The sequence below is a fragment of the Chinchilla lanigera genome, unplaced genomic scaffold (genome assembly GCF_000276665.1).
Source record: "Chinchilla lanigera isolate Chin_1 unplaced genomic scaffold, ChiLan1.0 scaffold00077, whole genome shotgun sequence".
Taxonomy (NCBI): domain Eukaryota; kingdom Metazoa; phylum Chordata; class Mammalia; order Rodentia; family Chinchillidae; genus Chinchilla; species Chinchilla lanigera.
In genome coordinates, this window is record NW_004955478.1 from 6149682 (window position 1) to 6174036 (window position 24355).

The 24355-nt window shown below is 50.7% G+C and overlaps 1 protein-coding gene across 1 annotated transcript in view; it reads left to right on the top strand.

Moving 5' to 3' along the window:
• Nucleotides 1–2996, top strand: part of Cacng5 (calcium channel, voltage-dependent, gamma subunit 5) — a 42238-nt gene extending 39242 nt beyond the window's left edge. Inside the window, exons 5-6 of the mRNA XM_005402148.1 lie at nt 1608–1753; nt 2060–2996. Of these exons, the coding sequence (XP_005402205.1) occupies nt 1608–1753; nt 2060–2317 (404 nt within the window). The 3' untranslated portion in view covers nt 2318–2996. The remainder of the gene's footprint in view (nt 1–1607; nt 1754–2059) is intronic.
• Nucleotides 2997–24355: the final 21359 nt, after the last annotated feature.

A 24355-nucleotide genomic window follows, 5' to 3' on the forward strand; every position in this document is an offset into this window, starting at 1 on the left:
TGGATGGATGGATGGGTGGATAGATGGATGGATGGGTGGATGGATGGATGGGTGGATAGATGGATAGGTAGATGGATGGATGGATGGATGGGTGGGTGATAGGTGAGTGGGTGGATGGATGGATGGATGGGTGGATAGGTGCATGGATGAATGGGTGGGTGGGTGGATGGGTAGATGGATGGATGGATGGGTGGGTGGATGGATGGATGGATGGATGGATGGATGGATGGATGGAAAGAAAGGAGAAATGGCTCTTGGGCATCAGGCATTCTGATTGCCACTTGACTCCCAAGTCCCTTTCAGATCCTTTTCCCAACATTTTCTTGTCAATGTAGTTTGGAAACCAGGTGGCAATCAAAGTGCCAGATGCTCAAGGAACTATTCTTTTTTCTCTTTTCTTCCATGTATTCATCTATCCAACCCCCATTCTGTCTTCTTGTCTGTCCATCCACTTTTCAACCTACTCACCAACCCACTGCCATCCATCCTGCCACCCTTTCATCCATCAACCTAACAACACCTGAAATGCCATCGACCCAACTTCCACATGATGATAATTACACTTCATCTGAGAGGTACAGAGCCAGCTTAAGATCTTTATTTTTCCTTGTGTGAACATCACAATAGCCCAGGCTTTGAGATTCAGCAGTGGGCTACAGGATCAAACACCCGGGACTGAGAGGACTTAGCTGGGCCACCTGAAATTGTTTTAGAGATAACAGTAGGAAGGCGTGTTCAGGGGCAGCAGTGATTCGAATGTGAGTTAAGTACCAAGGAAGATTGAATCACACCTATTTTTCTTTAACAGTCTTTATCTGAGCTGCCCCAGTTTCATAGAATAATAGGAATGAAATTAAACCTGAGCAGCTCAACACAGAGTAATTAATTATGCCTTGATTCAATTACAGTTACTAATAGATGGGACTGATGCATAAGGTAGTCATTTGCACAACGGCAGTTAGAGCTATGGGTCCCAGTAGTCTCCTGGTCAAATGCTGCCTGGAATCTGGTCACACTCCCTTTTCTTATCCTGCAGGAAGATCTCAGGCCACTCCCTGTGGTCATGGGGGCTGCACAGACCCCAGCCCATGTCAGTAGACCCACAGTGATGTGTACCCCCAGCCCCTGGAGACAGGGATTGGATGCCCTGAGTACCCCTGCTGAGGGAGCTATCTTATTCCTCCGTTTAGCCAAAGCCACTTGCTACCTTGGTGGTTCACTCCCTGGGTTCACATTAACGTCACCTGGGGAACTTTGAGGACAATACGGTCCAGGGCCCCAGACCAGCCAGAGTGAAAGAATGTGCAGAGCTGGTGCCCAGGCGGGCCAATCAGATCAGGCAGGCGTGGGCCAATGAGTGAGAACCACTGAGCGTGGCCCCTGGGGAGGTGGACAGGGAGCTTTCTTACCTGCAGCTGTCTGCTATGGAGAAGGTGCTGGTCTCGACAGGGTCCTGAGGAGGCTGCTGCTCTCTCTCAAACTCCAAAAGAAATGCATTGCGACACAAGGCTGGTGGCTTTGTTCTTGATTGGAGCCACATCAGCAAAGCCGGGGGAGCCTCCGTGCTGCTGAGCTGAGAACGCCCTTCCCTCCCTGTCCTCACCCAGGCCTCTCTCTCGTGGTGGGCCTGGTGCTCTACATCTCCAGCATCAACGATGAGATGCTCAACAGGACCAAGGATGCAGAGACCTACTTCAACTACAAATACGGATGGTCGTTTGCCTTTGCTGCCATCTCCTTCCTTTTAACAGAGGTAACCTGCCCTGCTGCCTTGTGCCACCCTGGGCGGGGTGGAGCTGGGCTCTGCCCCATTGGGCCAGGGGAGGGAAGGTAATCCACCGGCATCCTGGACCACCCGCTCCACATCCCTTCCCGTTCCCAGAGTGCGCCACGCTCTGGCCTTTCCACACCTCCTCCATCTGGGCCATCTCTAGGCCCGCTCCTGTCCCCACACCCACCAGCCACCCCTCGCGATGTGTGCGTCCTCCTTGGCTGCGCGCCACGCAGACCCCGGCCAGACCCCAGCGGTGAGCACTCTTCTGCCTCCTTCTCCCCGCAGAGTGCGGGCGTGATGTCAGTGTACCTGTTCATGAAGAGGTACACCGCCGAGGACATGTACCGGCCCCATCCCGGCTTCTACCGCCCGCGTCTGAGCAACTGCTCCGATTACTCCGGCCAGTTCCTGCACCCGGACGCCTGGATCCGGGGCCGCAGCCCCTCCGACATATCCAGCGACGCCTCCTTGCAGATGAACAGCAACTACCCAGCCTTGCTCAAGTGCCCTGACTATGACCAGATGTCTTCTTCCCCCTGCTGAGCCCTCCCAACTCCCAGCTGGGACTGAGGACAGCCGAGAAACCCGACCTTTCCCCCTGCCCGGCCCTGAGCCCCCGGCCACCTCCTGCTTAGCCGTGGTTCCTTGACCTTCTTCTCTCCCTGCTTTTCCCAAAGCAACTCCAGGGCACATCCCGTTGGAGCCTAGAGCCAAGGAGGACGCTGATTGGCCAAGAACATGGGCAAAGAAGCCCCTCTGGAGTGCCAGTCCCTGCAGTGGCTCTGGGAAGCCAGCACCCCCACGCCAGCAGGGGACTGTGTTCCGCTTGGTTATTGTTTGTGAACTCCCATCTTGACGGCCCCAGCCAGGGCCACCTCTGACATGCCAAGTTCCTGACACACACGCAGCCGGCCTCGGGGGCCTGCCAAGTGGCCTGGCCCCCCTGTTCATGATCTGGGCGGCGAGGACCGATGGTGGCTCTGATAGGGAGGTCAGGATGACCCAGAAACATCCTTTGTCCTTTCTTGTCACCCATGTCCCTCCGCAAAAGGCACCTGTCTATGCACCCTGGTTCCCAGGGTGCGGCCCCTTCCTCCTCCCAGTCCCCGACAACTCAGAGTCCCCGGACCGGGGCTGGGGCGGGGGTCCGCGGCAGTGCTAAGTCACACAGAGGTGTTAATGGCTGAAGATGTCTTAATATACACGGCCCCTTGATGACATATTTAATCGGGCCTTTAATGCCTTAACCCGAAGAAGTGACTCTGACAATGAGACTCCGAGAATTTGGTTGGTCTGAGCCTGTAGTGCCAGGCACCGTGTCCAGCCCTCGGGGCACTGCCCTTGCACACAAGGGCCACGTTTCCCATCCAAGGCCCTAAATCTACTCACGCAGACAGGAGTCTCTGCCGCCTAAGCAGAAAGCGGCTTTCACGGGGGCTGCATGGGATTTGGAGCCAGATTGGGTGACACCTGGTGCACTTTGAGCCTAAACAAGCCAGCCTCAGAGTGATCCAGCTGCCCTCCCCAGGGTGCTGTGAACACTCGGGGGTTGCCAATTTAACCCTAACAGAGGGGACCATCTACTCCCCTGTTAGGTGGCGTGCAGCGAGTGAGATGCCTCCAGAAGACTAGGTAGCGTGGTGTCTGTTTTCCGGGTGAGAAACTGACCCAGAAGCTTGTCAGCACCTTCTGTGAAGCCCGCAGGAGAAAACCAGCAAAGGACCCCTCGGTTCTCCAGGTGCCAGCTCAGCTTGTACAGTTTTGACTTTGAGGTTTTGAGTAGCAAAACCATGTCATGCTGTTTGCTGCATATTTTTGCCACATCTGCTTTCCTTTTGCTGTCTTTAAGACACCACTGGGTCCTGCGTACACAAAGGCAGGGTGGGCAGCTCTGGGGCTCCAGCAAGCAGTAGAGGAACCCAGCCAGCTGGTGGCTCCTGAAGGGCCCTGTGCTAGTCAGCTTAGGCTGCTGCGAACTACTCAGACTGAGTGGCTCCAGCAATAGAAATTTACTTTCTCACGGTTCTGGAGGCCAGAAGTCCACAGTCAAGTTATCTCCCGGCCTGGCTTCTTTGGAGGCCCCTCCCATGGCTTGCAGGTGGCCACGTGCTCTGCCCTCACCTAGCCTAACGCACCTGTACACCTGAGGTCTCTGGTATGTCTGAATTCTCTCGTATGAGAATACCAGTCAGCCTGAAGTCCCAGACCTCTGGGAGGCTGACCCAGGAAGATAGCAAGTTTGAGCCCAGCCTGGGCAACTTAGTGACCTAACAAAGGCCCTGGGTCCAATCCCTAGTACAGAAAAAAAAGGTGGGAAGGGGGAAAATTGGATTACTGGGTTAGGGCCCATCCTGATTTGGTAGAGGACTAATTTTAATTTAATCATTTCTTTCACCGCCCTGTCTCCAAATATAGTTGCAGCCTGAGGCGCTGGGGATTAGGGCTTCCGCGAATAAATGTGGGGGATGGCACAGTTCACCTCAGAACAGGCGGGTTCGGTCAAACCTGAGTGACTCCGTGTGTCTCACACCACGGTACATGGGAAAAATAAGAGAGGCCAGTTTTTGTCTCAGTTCAACCACTAACTCACCATGGACCCTTGGGCAACCCTTTCTACTCTGAGGAACTTGGTGGAAATGGTCTCCAAGACCAATCCCCACACAACCACCCAGGCCCCTAATGATTCAGGTCGTCTTTCTCTCACAGGCAAATTTTCAGCCCTTGCTTGTAACTGAGAAATCACCATGCCTCAGCTTCCTACTCCATGGACCCTTGCAGTGACTGTGGGCCCCTTGGCTATTATTCACAGAGTAATACCTAAGCTACCATGTCCCCAGGATGAAGGCATGGTCAGCGGGCTTGGAGATGGCCAGGTAGCGTTTCCAAGCTGGACAGTTGCTTAGATGTGCTAAACTCCAATTTTTGTCAGTGTAATTCACCCATAGGATACACTTTTTCTCTGTCACTGTGTTGGGCTTGTTTATGTGCACGTGAAGAAATAGAATCCGGGGACTGGGGATTTAGCTCAGTGGCACAGCACCTGCCTGGCAAGTGTAAGGTCATGAGTTCGATTCCTGGTACCAGAAAACAAACAAACAAACAAACAAAAAAGAAATAGAATCCACTTATAAATACAAATTGACTGTTGGCTGTGACATCATAGGATGGGCTTTGCCCAGCCAGAAGGCTGAGCTTCCAGTCAAGGAGCTCTCACTGGGAACATGCAAGTCACATTTCTCTGAGGGACAAGTTCTGGGTCATTTTCTTCTCTCACAGCAGGCTGGGTAAATGTGTCGATAACCATTGCTATTCCACTCCATCTACAACTTAGTCTCGGAACCAAGGCCTATCTGTAGCCTCTCCACAATCAAAAAATTGTAGTCAAACATTTGTGCATAAACTCAACTCAGAAATCATAGAGGAGGGCCTCTTCCTTACTGTAATTTCTATGCTTTTATTTCCATAAGCACTGGGAAAAAAACAACTTTGGTAGAGTTTTCTTTTCCACCTTCAAAAAACGAGAGGATAATATCAAAGTGTCACAAATTAGGAAATAAAATGACTCCAAGCCACCAAGAGGGAACAGTGCCGGCGTTGGGTCACTCCCATCTGACACTCACCACCCTCCTTCTTACCCCATGGGTGAGTCAGTCACATTCCCCGCCCCCTACCCATTAGGGAATAGTCTGTTTTCAAAGAGGGAGGCACTGGGGGCAAATCTATGCATGCCACAGGCTTAGCAGCAATATGCTCAGAGGTCCCTGTGTGAGCTGTCTCTTCTCCCTGGATAAAAGTGGTCTATTGGAGTTCTCTGGCAAGCAGAACCAACGGGATGTCAAGGGAGAGAGAGAGACTCAGGGAACCGGCTCACACAACTGTGAAAGTGGGGCGAGTCCAGCCAAAATCTGATGGGAGAGGCTGGCAAGCTGGAGACTCAAGAAGGAGTCACAGTTCAAGACCAGAGGCAGCTTCTCCTTGCCCTGGACAGGCTCAGTCTTTGTGTTAGACTGTCAACTGATAGGGCGAGGCCCACCCACACGGCGGAAGATAACCTTGTTTTTCAGCGTCCACCGACGTAAATGTTAACCTCATCCCCACACCACCTTCACGTAAACATCCACAAAAATGTTGAACCAAATATCTGGGCACCTGGCCCAGACACAGAAAATTCAGCCTTTTAAAATATTTATTTATTTATTTTTGATGCAAGGTCTTGCTGTCCCAAGACTAGGCTCAGCTTGAACTTGTGGTCCTCATGCCTCAGCCTTCTACAATGCTAGAATTGCGGGTGTGCACCACATACCTCGCTATGAACCCACTCTTGCACGCTAATAAGACCCTTGGGAAGTTAATTACTCTTCAGAACACAAACACTCCTGAGTGGTGAGAAGTGGATGAATGAGTGGACCCGGCAAATGTACTCGTGCTCCAGCGAGGACCAACTGGGACCCGGCTGGTACTCGTCCCAGGATGTAGGAGGAATGAAAGTGTCCTCTACCCCCTGGGGGTAGAGGTGTAAGCTGTACCAGGCCAGAGTCCCAGCAGCACCCCAACAGGCGGCTGCCAGATGTGCAGAGGAGTTGAAGAAATCGGTCAGGTGCCCTCCGTGCCCTCCAGGAGCCGCTTCTCCCGGGAGAGGTGCTGAGGCCTCAGTCCTTTGTTCCTACCAAGCTAAGGTCTCTGGACTCTCACATCCCTGTAGCACTGCAGATCGCTCCCTCCCTGGCCTGCCTCAGCTTTCTGGTGTGTAGGACCCGGATGCCCCTGCTCCGTCTCTGGAGCTAAGGTTCTGTGCCTGGGGAACCCGCCCTTGGGAACTTTCCCTGCAGGCTCCAGGGAAGCCGTGTCTCTTGTTCAGAGGCCTGAGCTCCCAGCAGGTGCTGCTCCAAGCTCTGTGTCCCCACCAGCCCGGGTCCTCTGTTCTTTCTGTGATAAGAGTGCTGGACAACGTCACCTCCAAGCTCTATCCCAACTCCAAAGGATGTAGGTGTCACAGGCAAAACCCAACAGAGATCAAGCGGTGTGCCCCCCGCCCCTGCTCCCCACTAGCAATACCCAGGTGACACCCCCAAACAGTGGGGCGTTTCACTAACAGTTTCGGTACTGGGGCAAGGGCAGAGAAGAACAAAATCACACATAACAGAGTGCAAGCGGCAGGCAGCTGGGGGTGGGGGGGGAAGAGGTGAGGGAGGAAGCAGAATTCGCTGCCCTGTTCCTTCCTTTCTGCCCCAGGGGAAGGGAAGCTATGGCTAGCTGCCGGGGGTGAGGCCCTGGGTCAGCCAACTCCAGGAGTTCAAGAGAAGGCTCAAGACCAAGAGGTACTGCTGTCATGCTAAACACAGGACAAAAAGATGCTTCCTAGCTGGAAGCCATCCAAAATGCATCTATGTTCAAACTTGCACCACCCCAGCCACTCACTCCGGGCAAAGTGGTGGCACTCGGGGCCTCGGAGTCTCCTTCCTCAAGAGGGGCAGCATCCTCAGCGTCTCTCCCCTGAGGAGAGAGCCGAAGTGAGGACTGAGATGAGGCCTCTCGGGGTGCCTGGTGGAGGAAGTGAGCTGACCTGGGGCTGCTTGCTTGCGCAGTCTCCATCCCTGTGACCCGAGCTTAGCTGGCTTGTCGCGTGTCTCAGGCCTGCTCTGAGACCCCTCATCCTGCTCCTGGCCTAGGAGGGGCTTTTCTTCCCACGCCACTTGCTTGCTTTCTGTTTGCCAGCAGGAGGAGCAGTTCGGCCTGCTTAGGGGGAAAATTGACACAGATCACTGTTCTCCCAGCCCAGAGTCTCATGTGGTTCTTGTGTGGGGCTTGAGGGCCTGGATCTCTAATAAACTTCCAGGCGACGTCAGAACTGTGATATGCTCTAGGCTCCAGGAACTGCCTTCCAGACATGTGAGTGGTCTCAAAGTTCTCCAGAGCGTTTTAATGGGAAGCCAGTGTTGTGGAAAAACTGGCTTAGATCTACCAGGGTTTGTCAGTGAAGCTAGGGGTAAAGCCACCTTCCCCTGGGTCTACTTGGGGAGTAATGGCTTTCCAAAGAAAATACAGGACAGAAAGAGTAAAATGGGGCCGGGTGGGCTTTGCGGGAGCCTGAAGAATCCCCCCTCCATTGCTTTTGCTCCCTACCAGCCTCCACAGGCCCCCCTCCTCAGACAAGGTTGTGCCCTGGGCAAGAGGTCAAGGCCATGGCTGGTGTCCAGCTTCGCTGCTCCTGAGCCCACTCCCCCATCAGCTGGTACTCACCGGGATACCGCAGCAGCCTGCCCTTGAGAGCCGGCAGCCAAAGTGTCCTCCCACCCACTGTCGGGCCGGGGTGGCCCTCCAGTCCTGAGCGGAGCCAACGGGTCCTCAGAGATGGCCTTGGCATGTCAGCGTTCCCACTACGGAATCCAGGCCAGTCCTCATCGCTGGCCTTTGAATAATTCATTCTGCATTAAGCAATCATAAGAAAAACAGGGCTTGAGGGCTTTGGAGGTTTCTGATCAGGCAAAAAAGAACCATGTAGCACCATGTTCACAGCAGACTGAACTTGGGTCAATTTTATTTTAAATCCACAAGCACACGCCTCCCACTCCATTTCAGACACTGTACAATCTGTGACAGAGCACTATGAAGACTATTTTTTTAAAATACCAAACATTCCTTAAAGTCTCCTCAGAATAAGTTTTTTATTAATAAAATGATGAGGAGACTAAATTAAACAAGCCCCACAGAAAGCTCCAGGCAAGTGCCACATAGGAAAGCCACAGAATTTTCAGTGCCCTAAGTGATCAAGGCTGAACTGTGTCCTACAAGGTCACTCACAGGCTTGGCGTTCACCCACGAATGGGTTCGCCGTCTTGAATCCAGATAGTTTCTTGTGAGTGTCACTTTGGGCACTAGGAATTCAACTGCCATACAAGGATTCACCACACCTCATTATCAAAACCCTCATCAGAGTTCTTGGTGCACAGTAGGTGTTTTGTAAGCATTATCTCATTTAACGCTCTCAATCCTGTGCCTAGAAAAATCCTGGGACCTGGAGAGGTTTAGGGACTTGCTCACAAGCACCACGCTCATAATATTCGCAGCACTCCGCAAGTTCATTTCAAGTGCACCCTTAAGAGCTCGACAGCTACAGCTCTTAACACCCAGCTTAGCAAATGCACTTCCTCCACAATCAGAGAAATGGTCCAGGTTTCCATCCAAAGATAGAACGGGAAGCAAAGGTCTGATAAATCAAAAAGAGTGGTGATATATACTCCCCTCCACACGGTCATCCCAAATCCTCACCTCCCTTCAAGAGTAGACTCATGATACCAACAATATTGGATGGAACAGGCTACATAATCCAGATCTCCCCAACTGATGTCACTCAGTGGTGAAATCTCAGCACTTCCCGCTCTCTGGAGCTTGGAGGAGGACTCACTTGTGGACCGTGGGTCCTCTGGGACATCCCAACAACCTGACTCGTGCAAAGGGCTGGAGGAATCAGCCTCAGGTCCTAGAGATGAGCTCGTGTCAGACTCTGGCTTCCACACCCCATTTCCCTGACTGAAAAATGGGCACCAGAAAGCAGATGGCCAGTGGAAGCCCTGTGGGAGTTAAGACCTAACAGCCTGCAGCCCCTGGGGAGGAAGGGAGGAAAAACTATTTCCACTGGCTCAATAAACTGCTTCCTGAAGCGCCACATATGAGCCCTGCTGTGCCGGTGCAAAGAAAAACAAGCGGAGTGAAAATGAACTCTTCTCCACCTCCCTGGGATGTGAGAAGCAACACCTTATTTTGCTAAATCAAATTAAGCCGGACCTCCAGCCCCCACATCTGGATGCTGGGCAATGCAGGTCCCAAAGGGGTCCCAGGAATCCCACGGGGAGAGGGGTGGCAGCAGCTCCCAGGTGGGGAGGCGCTCACAGCCCAGCCCTTTGTATATGCAGAGCCTCGCAGAGGCAGGACCTGCCACCTCCTGCTCGGCATCCTCAGGAACACCATCTGCCACCCACCTCAGGCCCTGTAAAGAACGTGGGTCTCTCTCTGGCTCACCTGCTTCCCAAGCATGGGGTCAGTCCCTGTGGCCTGGCCACTCTCCTTGGCCTGTCCTAAGGACTCGTTTCCATCCACCCTCTTGGGAGAATGCTCCATATCCTCCTGCAGTGGGTCCTCACACACATAGTGAGGGACTCTCTCCCGTAGTGAGGGAGGAGCAAATAGCCAGGGAATGTGATCTGTAGCATTTGTAATAATTTACTCTGTTACCCTACCCACAGTACTTAAATTAGTGCTCACCTATTGCTATGGTTATTGCTGTTATTTAGTGAACACCTTCTATACACCAGCTTCTATCCTATCCTCTTTATCCCCTGTGACTTCATTTTTATTTGTTTGCTCCAAATCCCAATGCAGAACCTGAACTAACCGCACTCTGCAGTTCATAATGTCCAGCCATCCTTGGTCCAGGCACAGCTTGAGCCTTGGATTTTCATTCACTCATTCACTCATTCTCCCACCACCAACACCACCGCCCACGCACCCATAAGTAACCATTCAAATATGCTTAATACATACCTCTTGGCTTGCATGTGCTCCTTGCATGTACATTGTAATGTAGATAAATGGCCTCACACTGCCTTATAGATGTGCTTCTCTTTCACTTTTTCACCCAGCACTGCTTTCACGATGTTCTGCTTTGCCCCATGAACGTAGAGTGGACTGCAAAGTCCTCCACTGTGTACCTCATTGTCTTCTGCCTAAATCTCGGCGACAGCCCGCGGAAAAATGGGGTCTGTAGGCTGGAGTCTGACATGAACTCATCTCCAGTATCCCCGACTCCTCCAGGACTTCGCTTAGCCTCCGAGTCCTCCTCACCCACAAACAGCACAGCTGTCTCCCTCGCAGACCTGGTGGCCACTGCTTTGGGGGAGGCCGGGGAGTGATATTAACGACCACAGGCTCTGTGTGCACTTGATTTATCCAAACACTGCCTCATTGCTCTTCGAAATGGAAGCTCCTGTCTCGTCCCCAGAGGCAGGGCTTGAACATCCCCATATATTTCACCTCCACTGAAGCAGCCCAGAACACCCACTCCCAGCACTATTGACGTTTGAGACCAAGAAACCCTTTGTTGGGGACTGTCCTATATGTATGGTGATTCTTCCCACAGCATACCTGGCCTCCACACAATGGGTACAGTGTCGTACTTGTCCGCCATCAAGGCGACCAGGATCTTCAGATGTTGCCAGTTGTGGAGGTGGTGTCCCCAGTCCAGAACTACCCAGCCTCCCCTAGCATGCTCCCTTCTGTCGGTCTTACAGGTTGCGCTCCATACTACCAGCAGTTCTATGAGGGGAGCGTTATTCTACCTAGCTTACAGCAGAGAAAATTCAGAGAAGTGGTTTACCTTCACCCCCAAGAATTCACAGGGACCCGAAGACATTGATCCAATGAGTGGCTCAAGAGTAGAAAAAGGGGCTGGGGATTTAGCTCAGCAGCACAGCGCCTACCCAGCAAGCACAAGGTCATGAGTTCGATCCCCGGTACGGGGGAAAAAAAAAAAAAAAAGAGTAGGAAGGAGGGAGGATTAATTCTGCCAAGGGTAGCAAGGTGAGCCGATAAAGGACAGGCTGGAATATAGCGTTCTTGAGCTGGTCCTCTGTGCACAAGGATGGGGGATAGACTGGTCTGACGTTAAATCCTGAGGTTTGTAAAAGTCCTACTACTTTTACAATACTGTTTACCATAGAAAGCCCCAACCTTCTTCAAAAAGTAGAAAAGATAGTGGAATGAACTCATCTGTACCCGACTCTCTGCTTCAACAAGGACCAGCCCAGATTATTTAGAAGCCAATCTCAAAATTGAAGTTATTTCCTCTATATATTTCATGGTATATCTGCAAGACATCACAAGGTCAGTGATACGCTTAAAATAGTAATAGTAATTTCCTTTCGGTGATGTGCTTATACACACCAAGTAAGTGCTCTACCACTGAGCCACACCTACAGCCTCACGGTAATTTCTGGATTTCATCATAAATACGGGACAAGGTTCAGATTGTCCTTCTTATTATCTAAAATATGCATGTGTGTCAGTGTTGTACAGTTCTTCAAGATCCATATCATACCCTTAAGCTGCCATGGTCGCTCCTGTCCCTTACATTTCCTTTTATCTCTGGGTCCCTTCTTCTCCCCTCCATCAGTTCCCCTGGGGTGCACCATGACTTGGATATTTCTGACTGGATCTCCACGGTGCCAGTGAATATGTTCTTCTGTTCCTTATATTTCCTGGGAAATGCTAGGTGGTCTAGCGCAGTGGTGGCGAACCTATGGCACACGTGCCACAGCGGGCTGTTTGTACCATTGAGAACTCTAAAAGGTTCGCCATCGTGGATCTAGAGGCTTACTTGGATGTAGGTTGGACCTGCTGGTAACAGAACTCTTTCAGGAGGCCTTTGACATCTACCTGCCTTTCTATTGTGAAGTTAGCGGCTGTTGATAATCACAGCTCAGGTTCACTATTTTTTTAGCAGTTGCAAAATGGTGATATTCGAATCCATTTTTCTCCATTTATGAGCAGGAATACAGCTGCCCAGAGAAACGTCCCCCTCATCCAATCCCGGGCATCTGTCCTCATTCTGTACCCTTTTGTGGATGCACCCAGTTCCCAGTGGATGGACATCTGGGCTGTTTCCAGCAACATCCGCTGGGAATGTTTTCATCCTTCCCTCCCTCAAAGCCACCCCTTAATCGCATCTTCATTTCCAGCCTAAACCTCCCAGCTGCAGGTATTCACGTGACTCCTCTTTCTGGTGCTATGCTTTCTCTCTGCTTCAAGGACATTAAACGACCGTATCCCAAGTTCTCTAAGAAATCCGTCCTGATGAAATGGCTCGAAAATGATCACTTCTTTGCTCAGTTTTGGGGATGCCCAGAGCAAGGCTAGAAGACTATTTCTAGGGAGCCCGTTGGCCTCATCGCAGGAGCTAACGCCAAGGAGCTAACCGCGCTTCCTCCCACGCCCACACAGAGCGCGGTCTTTCCCGCAGTCGTTCCAGCTGTGAGTCACCAGCTTCCCAGCTTTAAAGCCCACGAAGAAAATGCAAATGGATTCTGGTGACGAGGGAACTGTAGCCACCTCTGTGTGGGAGAGGATGTTATAATATCGGGCTGTCGCCAAATTAGCGTTGTTAAACAAATGCGCAAAAATAGCAGCCACAATTATTCCCATACAGTAGCTCAATCTGGAGCATTCAGAGTATTTCTGTTCCCCCTAAACACAGGGCTGTTGTCACCCCTGATCCTTTGGTCCTTCCCCCTTCCTTCCTTCTTTCCAAGATATTGCTGAGGAAGGAGACCAACCCCAGGCAAGCTCCCACAATCCCTTTTCTTCCCTGTGGAAGAATAAAGTGATGAGAACTAAGATTTCTCCAACACCTGCTAAATGCCGGGCCCTTTACAAATGGAACTTGATTTAATCCTTAGGACAATCGAAGTAAGGAAATGCTGCTAGCCCATTGGACAGATGATCAAACTGAGTACAAGAGAGATGGTTCCCTGGGCTCATGACCCTTGGGTGTATAGATAAGAAGACCTGGGTTTCACTAAATATGCCTTCTGCTCTTCGTTCTTGGCCTTGCTACTCCAAATGTCTCCCAACAGACATCCTTCAACCTCATCTTCCTTTTCCCTAGAAACCTCTCAAATTAAAGCACAGGTTGAGCGTCCTTTAACCAAAATGCTTAGGACCAGAAGTGGCTTTCGAATTTCAGATTTTGTTCAGACATTGGAATATTCCTATGTTGGAATATTCAGATGTACATAATAAGCCATCCTGAGGATGGGATCCAAGTCTAAACATGAAATCCATTTGTGGTTTTGTCTACATTTTATACACATAGCCTGAAGCTCATTTCAGCCCAAAGTGGTGTTTTCCATTTTCCACTAACTTCTATCCATCACACTCTGCCTATGCCGTCAGCAGCGTGCACTTCCGTGTCCTTGGGTCACAAGTGGGGGCCACTCCCACCTCACAGTCTTCTGTAAGATGCTTGCCTTGGTTACTTTTTTCTAGCTGCTGGGACAAAATACCTGATGCCCAAAATTAAGGAAGGAAAGGTTTATTTCGCTTACAGTTTGTGGAAGTTTCAGTCCGTACTTGGCAGATTATAAGGCAGAGTGGCACATGGCAAAGAACTGCATCTCAGGGTGGCAGCACACAGCTAAGCCACAAGCACACACCAGGGTGGAATTGGGGAGGAATGTCCTCAAGCACTCTTTTTCTCTCCCTTACATATGCAAACTATCCATCCCAGGGCGGGTGTAGCTCTCACACCCACAATCACTCAACTCTAATAGCCTGCCCCATGGTCGCATGAGGCATTGGAGGGGACACACAGACATAAACCATAACAATGCTCCTGCTTACACTGCTGTCCAGCTTCTCCACGCATGGCTTCTTGAGCTCTAGATAAACACAAATGCATCCTCTCTTTCTTGTTCCTGTTTCCATCCTCTCTTTCTTGTTCCTGTTTCTTGAGCTCTAGATAAACGCAAATGCATCCTCTCTTTCTTGTTCCTGTTTCCATCCTCTCTTTCTTGTTCCTGTTACCCATAGGTACCTGCAAGCCTTTTTGACATTTTCAACAATATCACAGACAGTGACTCAGCAGAAAACCACAGTGAGTGATACACAGAGGTCATGGGCCCATGTGGAGCATCAGGAGGAACCCAGCATTGGCACACGCAGCCCGCATCATATCATTTTATTACCCTGTATGGAAATAAAAGAATTTGGGCATGTGTGGGAAAATATACTACAGCTGAAGGGGGCTGGGAAGGTGTTTCTTCCCTTGGTGATGTCAAATAAACTGTGTGTTGTGTGCTTGTGTCTTTTCTATGCCTCCTTACAGGAGATCATGTGAGGTGTGGAATTTTCCTCTTGTGCCATCACACCAGTGTTTAAAGCATGTTATGGAGCATTTCAGATGTTGGGCTTACAGAGGCTCAACCTGTACCTGCCCACAGCACACTGGCTTTTCAGGTTGGCTGTGTTCCAGGCAGCTGTCTGACTTCTTGCTCCTCGTGGCCTGTCTCCAGGGCCGCGATCTCTTGCAGGGGAACACAGCAGATGGGATAGAGGCAGGAGGGGCTCAAGCAGCAGCTGGCTTCCTGGCAAGTTGGTACCAGCAAAGGGGTCGTAGCAGTGTGGTTCAGAAAGGGGTGGTCCATGCACAGATGTGATCATTTTGCCAACCAGGGTGGCCACCTCGTGGCAAAAGTCACACATGTCTGCACATAGGGCCACGTGCGGTCAGCAGCAGCCTGCTTCAGCAGATCTGCCCCCGCCTGCGCTTCCATCTCCTTGGGATGGCTGCCTGTATGTTAGATGCTGCACTGGTACCCATTGTATAAAGGATGCACATAAAAGTAGGCATTAGTCCTTTGGGCAGGTGGCCACCTGAGACTTTCCCAAGAGCTGGAGACAATAGTGGTCCATCCCATATCTGGCCCCCGGGTTCCCAGAAATCAAGGTCCAGCAGAGATGCTGTGGTTTGCATATGCCCAGATTCTTTTATTTCCATAAAGAGTAATAAAATGACACGGTACGGGCTGCGTGCATCCATGCTGGATTCCTCCTGACGCTCCACTCTTACCACAGTGGACACCATGACAGCATGTCAGCAGATGACACTCAGCCACCAGCCCCTTCCCTTAGGGACTGCCTCAACTCCAGAGAGTTGTCCCATCCTCAGCCATGCCTTTCCCAGGGCAGCCCACATCCAGTGATGGACTGTTACGACTTAGATCTAGACAGCCCCCAGTTCTCGTGTGTCCAGAGGTGCAGCTTTTGGAGGGCAATTGGATTAGAGTCAGGGCACCATACTCACAGTGGTTGGATTCATTGATGAGTTCAAACCTAAAAGTGTCATTGGCAAGTGGTTAGAAAAGGCAGAGCCCTGGGGGCGTGGCTTTGGAGTCTATATCTCCCTCCCTAGCTCCTCTCTGCTGTCTTTGCTTCCTAGCTACCACAAGGTGAACAGCTTTCCTCCACCACACCCTTCCACCATGCTGTTTCTGCCTTGGAGCCAGTGGAACATAGACTGAATCCCCAAACCATGAGCTACATTAAACATCTGCTCCTACATTTTGACCTAGCAGTGGGGAAGCTGACTAATATGTTTACCCTTTGAGAACAGGAAGGTCTGGCCAGCTCAGACCAGCTCAAGATAACACTAAGGGCCCATCTACCTGTGCTGCCCCCTAGTGGTTGAGCCTACTACAGCTGGACACCCTCCTTTGCCATCTCCACCTTCTCACCAGGTGGTTTCTAAGAACCTGGCTCCAGGCCACTCTCTGACTTCCTGCCAGTGTGCTAGCTCGTTCCCGTTGTCTGCTTCCAGGATAATCCACCCATATTACATTGTCCGTATAATTATATAATTGCTGCCAGGATCTCCAAGTTTGCTTGCATAGTGGACAGGAATTGCAGGCATCCACAGTAAGGGATCATAGAGAATACCACTGGTTTTCAATTGCTTGGTGGCGCCCCCCCATGGCCAGGAGTGGGCCAGGACCACAGGCTGGATGATTATAGTCCCTCACCCTGGCTGTACCGTCCAATGCTGTGGTTGGATAGGGCAGGCACCAGTTGAATCGTTATTCCTTGCCTCACAGAAGGCTTACAGAGGTTACTTGCCCAAGGTAATACAGCTGACAAAGGCGGAGCTGGGATCTGTAGCCAGTTCAGTGTTTCTCACAAAGGGACCCTGGGACACCCCTAGGGCACCCTAGGGAGGTAAGGATGAAGAAGAGGTGAAGAAGAGGCTGAGCCAGAACTGCTTCCCTGTGCCAGCCCTACTCCAGCGGCGGCCGCCCAACCTGTACCGATTTCACATGCCAGGCATTGCCTCCCTGTTCGGCACCTCAGGAAGCCTGTGCCTGATTCCCCAAAGTCAAGGTGACTTTTCCACACAGGGGGAGCTTGAGACGGGCTGCTCAAGGAAGTGAGCTTCTTTCTCCACCTTAAGTCACTGCAGTCCACCGCCCCTGGGAGCCACAGCAGATGAACTGGTTTGCAGCCAGTCATGATCACGGTTCCTCACTGACACCACCACTTCTCCTGGCCAACTGTGACCACGTCCCACAGTGCAACGTCTCCTTAGAGAGTGATTTCCAGGACTGACGCCAACCACTAGCACCAAATGCTGGAGACCGGAGACAGGGCATTGTGCATACGTTCATCTTTCCTGGTAACACCCACAAGTGTTTTGAAAGCTTGTGTCTGGAGTCCCAAAGGGGCACTCTGTGGAGGACCAGCTAGGGGACTGTCCTTACAAGAGGAGCAGCTGTCTCCATTTTGTTTGAGCCTGCCCCTATTTCCATGTATTGATACGTACAGAGCTGGCTAGGACTTTTCCTTACCCCTTCAATTGGCTGTAGTAAAGCGTATGGGTCTAGCCCAGGCGCTGATGGTAATCTCTGGAGATGGCAGGTATGTTTCCCCGACCCCCTACTGCTCCCTCCAGCGAGCCGGGATGAGGAGGGATGTGTGAGCCAGGGCCCCACACTGTCAGCTGGGACTAAGCCTTGGGATAGAGGCTGTGACTTCCTGGGCCTTCCAACACCACACATCAGAGCGGAAGCACCGACCCCAACACGTTAGATGCGATCTCATTTGTGTCATGCAGATGACTCTTTCTGCATATCCTTCTCTCTGCATATGGCAGAGGTGACTTCAGGCCTCTTCCCTAGCCTAGCTCACGGCACTCACATATTTCCCACCACTCTCACAGTCCCTCATCCTCAAGCCAAATAAATAAAGTCTGGGTTCGGTCCTGGGTATGGGCCTTTGTTCTGGAGAGCCGTCATCATGGCTGGACTTAGGACCCCTCGGTTCCCCATAACTACAAATATGCCTTAGTGTCTTATTCTCATGGGTTGCTCTGGATGTGGTAGACTGGAATTGACTCACTAGAATTCCAATAGCTCTTCATGTGATTACAAATACAAACTTCCTGGGCCATAAGGAGGACTGGGAAGGGCTCTGTCTAGTACTCTGCATTTATCGAGTATGTATTAGTGCATTCAACCCAGAAGCAGAGCCCTGGAGGAATCAGATGCTTCCCCATGTAAGAAAAAAAGAGTAACAATCCTGCCCTCTTATGGTCAACTTGTTATTTTCCTCTTCTGATTCCTTCGTGGTTCTGACATTGTGCGGCACACATTTTCCTCCAGAATAAGGCATGTCTACTCAAAAAGTCATAAAGGGGGGCTGGGGATTTAGCTCAGCGGCACAGTGCTTACCTGGCAAGCGCAAGGTCATGAGTTCAATTCCCGGTTCCAGAAAACAAAACAAAACAAAACCAAAAACGTCATAAGGTGACTGGAGATGCCAGTTTCAGGAGGCTGGCTGCCCCACCCGCAGCCATCCAACCATAGAGCCTGGTAATTGTGGACTCCGAGAAGACCACAACTGCACCCACAGAGAACCTCCAAAAGAACTCTGAACCAACCTCAGTGCTTCACATTTTGTTTTGGAAACAAGCTGAAACTTAGTAAACTTGCACTCAGAGAGTCTCTATTCCAGGCAAGAGACTCCCAAACTTTGATGGTGAACGGTACCCTTTGTGCCACAGGATTTTTGCACAGCACTCCTGGATCAGAAGAAACATCTACTGGCTGGATGTTTATGAAGTTGGCAGGTTCTAGGTTCCAGTCCCCATTCTGTTCTGTGCTGCATACATATATCCTGTGGCATGGAAGGCTCAGTCCCCAAAGGATGGAGGTTTGGGTTGTTCCCAAGAGCAGTATCCCCTGGTGACATTTTTCCAATCCTCCCCCAGAAGCCAGTCTTGGATTTGTCGTCATTTTTGACACAAATGTCTGAGTCACGATAGTCATGTTATTCTCCATGGGCCCTTGCCTTCCCTCTGCCCCAAAAGCACTAACCAATCACACCATGAGTTCTCTAAGAAATCTGCCCTGATTAAATGGCTCGAGAAGGGCCCCTCTTTTGCCAGGGTTTGGAAATATCCAGAGCAAGGCTGAAAGGCCACTCCCGGGAGGCCCAGTAGAAACCTGACAGGTGGCCCTGTGTTCTCCTCAAACTTTAAAGTACCCCATGGCACCCCTGGGGTGTACTGCAGCTACGGCACCCAGGAACACAGTTTGGGAACCATGGCCCGAGTTTAGTAAGTTGCCCACTTGATGCTCCATCACTGTGACAATTTCAAGCTTGTAGTTCCTGAAGGTGGGGCAGGCTCCTACACAACCCGGCATAATCATCACCTCAGAATCCACAGGGATGCATCACTACCATCCACGTGGGCTTGGGGGAGGAGTGGCCAGGATAAACAATGGGCCTCTTTGGAAAGGGGATAGGCAAATGGGGGCTTCGTGGTGAGAGGGGACACACCAGGCCTGCCACACAGGTTCTGGGAAGCCTGGCATGTTTGGAAACGCTGCGTTCCCTGAGGCTGTGCCCTAGGCCTGGGTGAAATATGTACCCAAATGCTGGAGATGCAGGCTGGGACCAGCGACTGGAGACCATTGAACTCCAGGCTAATGATTTTGAACTTCATTTTGGAGGTAATGGAAAGCCAAGAGAGGCTTCAGGCAGAGGTTGGACTAGCCAGCTTCATTTGCGAGGGCAGCCTCCCAGGCCAAAACACCGATGGCAGGAGCCAGCAAGAGGCAGACTGGGACGCCGCTTGAGGTGTGCATTGGCCCAGAAGAACCCGCACAGGGCTGGGGATAGGAACAGCGACCCCTGCAAGACCTAGATTCGTCCTGCTAATGTCTCTTCCCACACCCAGTCATGAAATGGGGCCAGCCCTCCCCTTTGTCTGCAACTGGCCCCACAGCAAGAAACACTTGACATGTTTGCCCAGTGGTCACAAAGCAGACCTGTCCAGACGTGAATCTAAGAAGCTGACCAAAGCAACACCGAGGAGATCAGCCCTTGGGACACAGCCTAGTGTCTCGGTTAATTTGGGAAGTTCTGCTATTAGGTTTGCTTCCAGCGCTCTGTGGCCATGGCTGCTTACCCTTCCCTCCCTTCCCCACCTATTGAAAAGGCGCAGTGGAAGGTGAATAGAAAACCCCGCACAGCTATCAGGCAGTGCCTGGGCAGAGTGATAGTAAAATAAATGCTGGCTAGCATCGGCACACTTCCCGAAAGACCTGTTTCCCAACCAAGGAGTTGCCTTCCTCATAACCCAATCGGTAAATCCTTCCGAAAGAGGATGCTGGCAGAGCCTGAGGGCTGGGCTCTGGGGACTTGGGACAGGGCAGAGTGGGCTCCCAAGCTGCAGAGTGGGAAGCTGAGGAGGAAAGAAGGTTCCAGAAGGGAGGCTTGTTTCCGTCGAGAATCCAGCAGAGTGGCCAACTTTGCTTTGACTTCAGGGACTGGGCAGGAGGTGAGAGGAAAGAGAGGCCATTGGATGGCCCACGGGTACCAGACAAGATGGGAGGCGTGGGGGCATCCCGCAGACATGGGCAGGAGGAGGAGGCGACAGCAAGCTGCAGAGCCAGGGGTCTGCTCTCACGTAAGCACAGAAGACCCTTCCCATCCATTTCGGGGATTCTCAGTGAGGAGCAGAAAGCAATGGCAAGGGTCCATGGCCAGGAGCCCAGGCTCAGGGGCACACAGTAGGGAGCATGGGAAGAAGGGAGGGCAACTGCCGGACACTCTCTGCCCGGGTCCCAGGGCAGCTGGGGGACTGAGAGTGCGCAGGTGCGGACAGACACAGGGCAGCAGCCTGACAGCAAGGAAGCAGTCCTCACTCTCCTGGGTGCACTCATTGGACTCCACCGTGGGGAACGGGCTCTCCTTTGGAATCGTTGCCGCAGTGGACTAAGTGTGTACCCGCAAACACTCCTGCTAAAACCCTAACCCACACTGTGACTTCAGGATGTGGGGCCTTCAAGAAGTGATTGGGTCATAAGCGTACAACCCCCATGAATGGGGTGAGAGCCTTCACAAAAGGGACCCCCAAGAGATCCCTCATCTTCTCTCTACCCTGTGAGAACACAAAGAGACCTTGGTTGCCTGAAACCGAAAACGAGGCTCTTAGCAGAACCCAACCACCCTGCCACTCTGATCTGGGACTTCCGGCACCCAGAATTGGAAAAAATAAATGTCTGCTGGTATAGCAGCCCACATTGTCTAAGGTAATCCCAAAGGTGATTTAAATTAAAGAAGTTTTTTTTGGTTTTGGTGTTGGTTTTTAAGAAACCACCTTAAAAACTCACTGGGAAAAACAAACAAACAAACAAACAAAACTCACTGCAGTTCCAATACATTTACCTGAATAGACAGAAAATTTTTAGAAAAAAAAGATAAGTACATCACAGGCACAGCCCACCCTCAGAGACGCCTGGCTGGGAGGACAGGAGGCTGCGCTGGTCATTAAGCTACAAACCCACAGAGCGGTGTTGCTTTCTGCCAATGAAGATGAACATCTCAAATAGCCAAGAGGAAAAGGTGGTGAATTTAGCGATAACCTCCAAACGCGCTCACCATGGAGGGTCTCTCAGAATGAGGAAGTACCAAGGGACCGAGGGGACAAAGGGAAGATGGGAGAGGGCAGGTCTGGAGCCCTGGGAGTTGAGCCAGGGTTTCCACGGCAGCAGGAAAGGAGCCTCAGGATGGGGTACCTGCCGTAGATGCTCCCATTTCTGCCTCTGATCCCAAGCTTTGAAATGTGCCTCTTACTTCCTATTGTTTTTTGGGGGGAGGGTTGTTTGTTTGTTTTGTTTTGTTTTAGAGAGTGAATTTCTTTGAATCCAAGGGCCAGGACTTCAGAACAAGCCACTTGACTTCGCAGAGGCACATCAGTAATTGACTGGGGAGGGGCATTTAGGGAAACAAAAGTGCCCCTTGCCGGGGCCCAGCTGGTTGGCATGGAAACGCCCAGCATACAGATGCTGTTCCAGCAGGTTGTGGCATATTCTGGGCAGAGTGTACCTCCCCCACTGTTCTGACGCATCCACCTTGGTGCTCTGGCTTCTCTGACTGGGGCCAAAAGCCAAGCGGTTTCAACCCGCAGCTATTGTCCATTAACAAGTTCTCAGTGAACAAATAACTCAAAAGCTAGACATGAGGTAAGCACAAAGTTAAACAGGGAAATTCCAAAGGGGCAGCTGATCCAGGAGGGCCTGTAATCTGGAAGTGGCATTTAAACCCGGCCCTTACGAATGAGTGATCGCCCCAGGAAAGGTGCCAGGCAGAGGATTTTGGAGGACTGGTATTTGTGATTAAGGCAAAGATCTGGAAAATGTGTGCCCATTGCTTACGCTGTGTGGAGGGGAGGGAGGGCTAGAGGATCGCTTTCCATAGAAGGGGTCAACTTGAAACTTCGTCCCAAGCCAGATAGACCAGTTCGCGAGGCCTGTGCTGTGCTCTGCCAGATGTTATAATTCTCTTGCTGAATACAGAGGAAAGGGGCTGGGGATTTAGCTCAGTGGCAAAGTGCCTGCCTGGCAAGTGCAAGGTCGTGAGTTCGGTTCCCGGTACCGGAGAAAAACCCAAAAAATAAAATAAAATAAATACAGAGGAAAATGTCAGGTCAAGCTGTCAGTGTGCCCTTTGTGTTCATTCCCAATTCTCCCCCAGAAAAGGGTAGGAAGTCACCCACACTGGATGAACTCCAACGCCAAGTATGCTAAGAGCTTCCCTGGCCCCTTGACCTAAGTTGTCTTACAACCAGTCTTCAGACTGACCTGCTGGGATGGTGACTGTTTTCCCCACGCCACACAGGAGAATACAGAATCTTGGGGAGTCCAAAGATCTTACCCCAAACCACCGGGCTAGACAGTAGCACCTGACATTCGGAGTCAGGTTCGTCTGACCTTTGCCTTCGCCTGAGTTTGTAGGAAGGATCCCCCGCTGAGACGATGAAGGATTTTTCTTGAGGGTCTAGGCAGAGGCCCTGGCCTTGTGGAACTGGCCTTCTAGTGTGAGGGACTGGAGGACAAAATCCCCTCTTAACAAACCCGTGAGTCAGGTTTAATCCCAAGAATGAAGATAAAACAGGATTAGGTGGATCCTGAGGCGGTGACGCTTGAGTTGATACCTGAACAGTAGTCAGCATATGTGGAGCGCATTAACGAACAGTAAAGGTTTTGATGATGTCCGAAAAACGGTGACACTATTGCAGGGAGAAACGTGCAGTGAGCCCTTGTCAAGGCTGCTTGTTTAAACGAAAAGGGAGAAGCCCCATCTAGTGGCCAGATTCAGCAACTGCACGGACTGAGCCCGCAAAAACAAAATATTGTACTGTACAGGAGACGCAAGATTGCTTTTTAAACCACCCTGCAATTAAGAGGCAGTATGACGGATGCTCTTAAGCCATAAATAAATAACTCCCAAATAAATAAATGAAAATCCAGAATACATGTAGTCTTCCCTCAGTGTCACGGGGGACTGATATGAGGACTCCCAAAGACCCCCAAATCCACAGTTGCTTAATTCCTTATGTGACACGTGATCAAAAAATATGGTGAATATTTAATCTTTTTTAATCACAGTAAATGATACATTGCTACTAATCCCTTTAAATTTGCATTCACACCAGAAGTAGAGAAAGGTTCCTCTTCCCTTCATCCTCACCCTCATTTACTATTTTTTATGTTTAGTTTGTACTTAGTATAGTTGCACTTTTGCAGTGCCTTCACGTCCTGAATTGATTCAAAACATTTACTTTTCATGCTGCTTTTGATTTTAGGGGAAGAACCAGATTTGTAAAATGCCAAACGCGGTCAATAAGGTGGGTGAGGACACACCATAATTTTTTGTGAGCCTGCCTTTCTGTTGAGTGGCCCTCACAGCATTTGCTGTATTTTTTATTACACTTTGCAAAGATGCTTATGAAAGGGGACTTCCAGAACTGCTTCCGAAAGTGGTAAGAGCAATCACATATTGCTCTTGAAGCAAAGGGCAGTACCTTGAGGGGGATCAATGACAATGTGTCATTTACTGTAATAATGTTAAAATTTAAACACACCGAATTTTTATCAGCCCTCACACAAAATGTCACAGTATTTAGCAGGATGTTGTGATACACCCCTGTACTCCCAGCAACTCTGGGATGCTGAGGCAGGAGGATGGCAAGTTCGAGCCCAGCCTGGGTAAGTTAGCAACCTAGTGAGACCCTGTCCCAGAATAAATTTTTTTAAAAAGAGAGTCTGGAGATGAAGCTCAGTGCAAAGACCCTGAGTGCAATCCCAATATTATAAATAAATAAATGGCATAAATGGCATAGTATTTGCATATAACCTATGCAGTCCTCGAGTGTTGTATACTTCAAGTCATCTCTAGATTATTTATAATGTCTAATGTAATGTAAATGTTATGTAAATACCTGTCATACTGTACTGTTTAGGGAATAATAACCAGGACACAGAAGCCCATACATGTTGAGCACAGACACAATGCCTCCCTAATATTTTTCACCAAGGTTGGATGAACCCAACCCTGGATGCAGAGAGCCTCTGCATAGCCAAGCATGGAACACGAGCTACATTTTTTGGTAATCTAGCTACCACTTCTGATAGCTTTTCTACAAACCCACTTAAATAGACTTTCTTTAAGAGAAGGAGAGGACTTCTGGCA